General features: G+C 46.9%; 1 protein-coding gene across 1 annotated transcript in view; it reads right to left on the bottom strand.

Moving 5' to 3' along the window:
• The window catches only part of LOC104536998 (cholesterol 24-hydroxylase), a gene marked incomplete at its 5' end in the record, with an annotated part of 9,898 nt that overhangs the window by 6,492 nt on the left and 949 nt on the right, over positions 1 to 2,457 (bottom strand). The window contains 4 exons of the mRNA XM_010179758.1: positions 104 to 214; positions 792 to 930; positions 1,583 to 1,669; positions 2,351 to 2,424. Coding sequence (XP_010178060.1) covers positions 104 to 214; positions 792 to 930; positions 1,583 to 1,669; positions 2,351 to 2,424 — 411 coding nt within the window. The remainder of the gene's footprint in view (positions 1 to 103; positions 215 to 791; positions 931 to 1,582; positions 1,670 to 2,350; positions 2,425 to 2,457) is intronic.

Here is a 2,457-nt window from a genome sequence, read left to right on the forward strand (position 1 = left end):
TACTGATGACTGTTTCTTCCTTGTGTATGAGCCTCGCACAGCTCCAGGAGCAGAGGCTCCAGCTGGATACAAGGAGTGGGGATGAAATGAGGACCGTACAGACCTGCACGAAGGGGATGCGATTCTTGGTCATTCCCTCCAAAATCAGCGTCACGGCGCGTGGAAAAGGCGTCTGGTCGTCGCTCAGCGCGTTCAATTCCAAGCCAAAGGCCACCTGAGGAGCGGGAGAGAAAAAGGCAACAACTTTCTCCATCCTCCTGGCTTCCTGGGGTGAAAGAGCAAGATAGGCTCAAACCGCCACCTTTTCCCCTAAAAACACTTCAGGCTCGATGCTGCCTTGCGGGAGGCTGCGAGGGAAGGGTAAAATCTACATTATGCTTCCTCCTTATTTGAGGGGGGTTCATTATTTACTGTTACCATTCATCCTAGAATGTTTTGCATAGAGAAGGGAAAAACCAGCACAAGGCAGACTTCACGCTGACAGAAAATAACAAGACCCACATGAACAAGCACTGGTTGGGTCCCTTTGGCCTGGTGGGGTGGGAGCTATGAGGCTGTAAGGGCTTTTGCAAAGGGTCCCCATCCTGCAGGCCACACCTTGGCTGCGCAGACCCTTCCCTAACTGCCCCTTCCCATGGCTCAGCTCAAATGGAAGGGGCACAATTTGTCCGTCAGCTCTTCTGGCACTGGGTAAAGGTCTTGTGCTCCTGATCGCGTCCTGCTGCTGGCACCCGTTACTCCCATTCCTTCCTGCCAGTCGCAGAGGTAACGAGAAAGCGGAGAGCCGGTACCTTGGCAATGATATCCATAGTCACCCGGTTCATCATGGCCAGCATGCTAAACTCTTTTTTTCCATCTGCCTTTTCCTCCAGCTTCTCCATCAGCTCCTCTGCTTTGTCATTAAAAGTTTCCATCAGACCAATCAGGTAGCTGAACGATTAATAAAAATGAGTGATGGGGGCTCTGGAGTGGACGTCTTTGCTCAGGCAAAATTATCTTCATGATTTTCCATTGAAAATTGTAAAGGATTTCGGGGATGTAATTCATAATAAATTTGCGTTAATACTGCAAAATGAGCTCAATTATTCATACAGTAGCCTGCTCCATCCTGCCACGTGATCAGCCTGTCATGGCAAAGGGCTTTGGGCTGTGCATGCCGAGGCAAATGGACTTTATCTCCAGACCCTAAACACAACGCATGGAGGCACACACAAGCAAACCAACCCCCTACTCATCACCCAAGCTCCATCTCCCACAGGGAATCACTCAGGCAGGTGAAGGATGAGGCTTGACCATGTCAAATCCCCAAGGTCTGGTTTCTGACAGGACAAGGCAGCCATCATCAGATTCCTGGGACATTTCTGCCATTGCTGAGCTTATGGGTGTCACTGTCCCGTGGTAAGTCTGGTCTAATTACACTTATCATGGAAATGGTGTGTTGGACTCTAAATGAAACATGATTTTGGCACTAAATGGGATTTTTTTTCTCTTTCTAAATATCAAATAATGGATCAATGACAGGGAGAACCATGGAAACACAGTAGAAATAACAGTTAGATAATCCCAGAGAGATCTGCCTTACGTGCGGCTGAAAGCTGGATCCATTATCCTCCGCTGCTTGTGCCAGTGCTCGTGGTTGGAAACAGTTACCAAGCCATTCCCCAGAAGCCTGGCATTTAGGAAAACAGGGGAAAAAAAAGAGTTTTCAGTAAGGGGGCCAGGCGAACCCAGTCTTGTCACAAAGAGCTCTTCCACATGTACCTTCTTGGTTTCCTCCTATGTGCAGGGAGCACTGTGCTGCTTTGAGTACACAGTTACTGCAACTGTGGAAAACAGCTGACCTGCAGACATGTTTTCCCTGGTAGGTGTGGACTGCTAGGTCCAATAAGATGCTGTTTCATTACAGCCGTTACACAAATAATTCATATAATAACTGGATTAATTATATTTTTAAAAGCTTCAGGCTAACAGAGAAAAATCCCCTTTTTTTGTTATTGAACTTAAGAGCTGGAAACTCCCATGCATTAAGGAATAATTCAGTGCTCTAAAATCTAAGGGAGAAGTTTGATGATGGTCTTGAGCAAACTATTCTGGGACTACCTGAATATCCTCAGTGGATTAAAACGTGGTCAAGGGGGAAAAAATTCCACCATAACCTCCTCCCTGACTGAGGAGACATTTGACTTGACACATAATTGACTAGGTACACGCTGCTTACATGTGTCTGGAATTAGTCATTAATGCCCACACTGAGGTAAATGGTCTGAGACAAAACAAGTCTCATGCCTGTGGTGTTTATAATTTTACACTTCTTTTCAGACGACAGTGGCTTCAGATGGGTTTCACCTACCTCTCGCCAAATAAACTGAACATCCGACTGTACACCAGCCGATCCTTCGGGTACTGTGGCGACATCAAGAATTCCTAAAATCAAATCTCAGGTCAGTGAATGCCGCG

Source organism: Mesitornis unicolor, unplaced genomic scaffold (genome assembly GCF_000695765.1).
Source record: "Mesitornis unicolor isolate BGI_N332 unplaced genomic scaffold, ASM69576v1 scaffold25832, whole genome shotgun sequence".
Lineage (NCBI taxonomy): Eukaryota > Metazoa > Chordata > Aves > Mesitornithiformes > Mesitornithidae > Mesitornis > Mesitornis unicolor.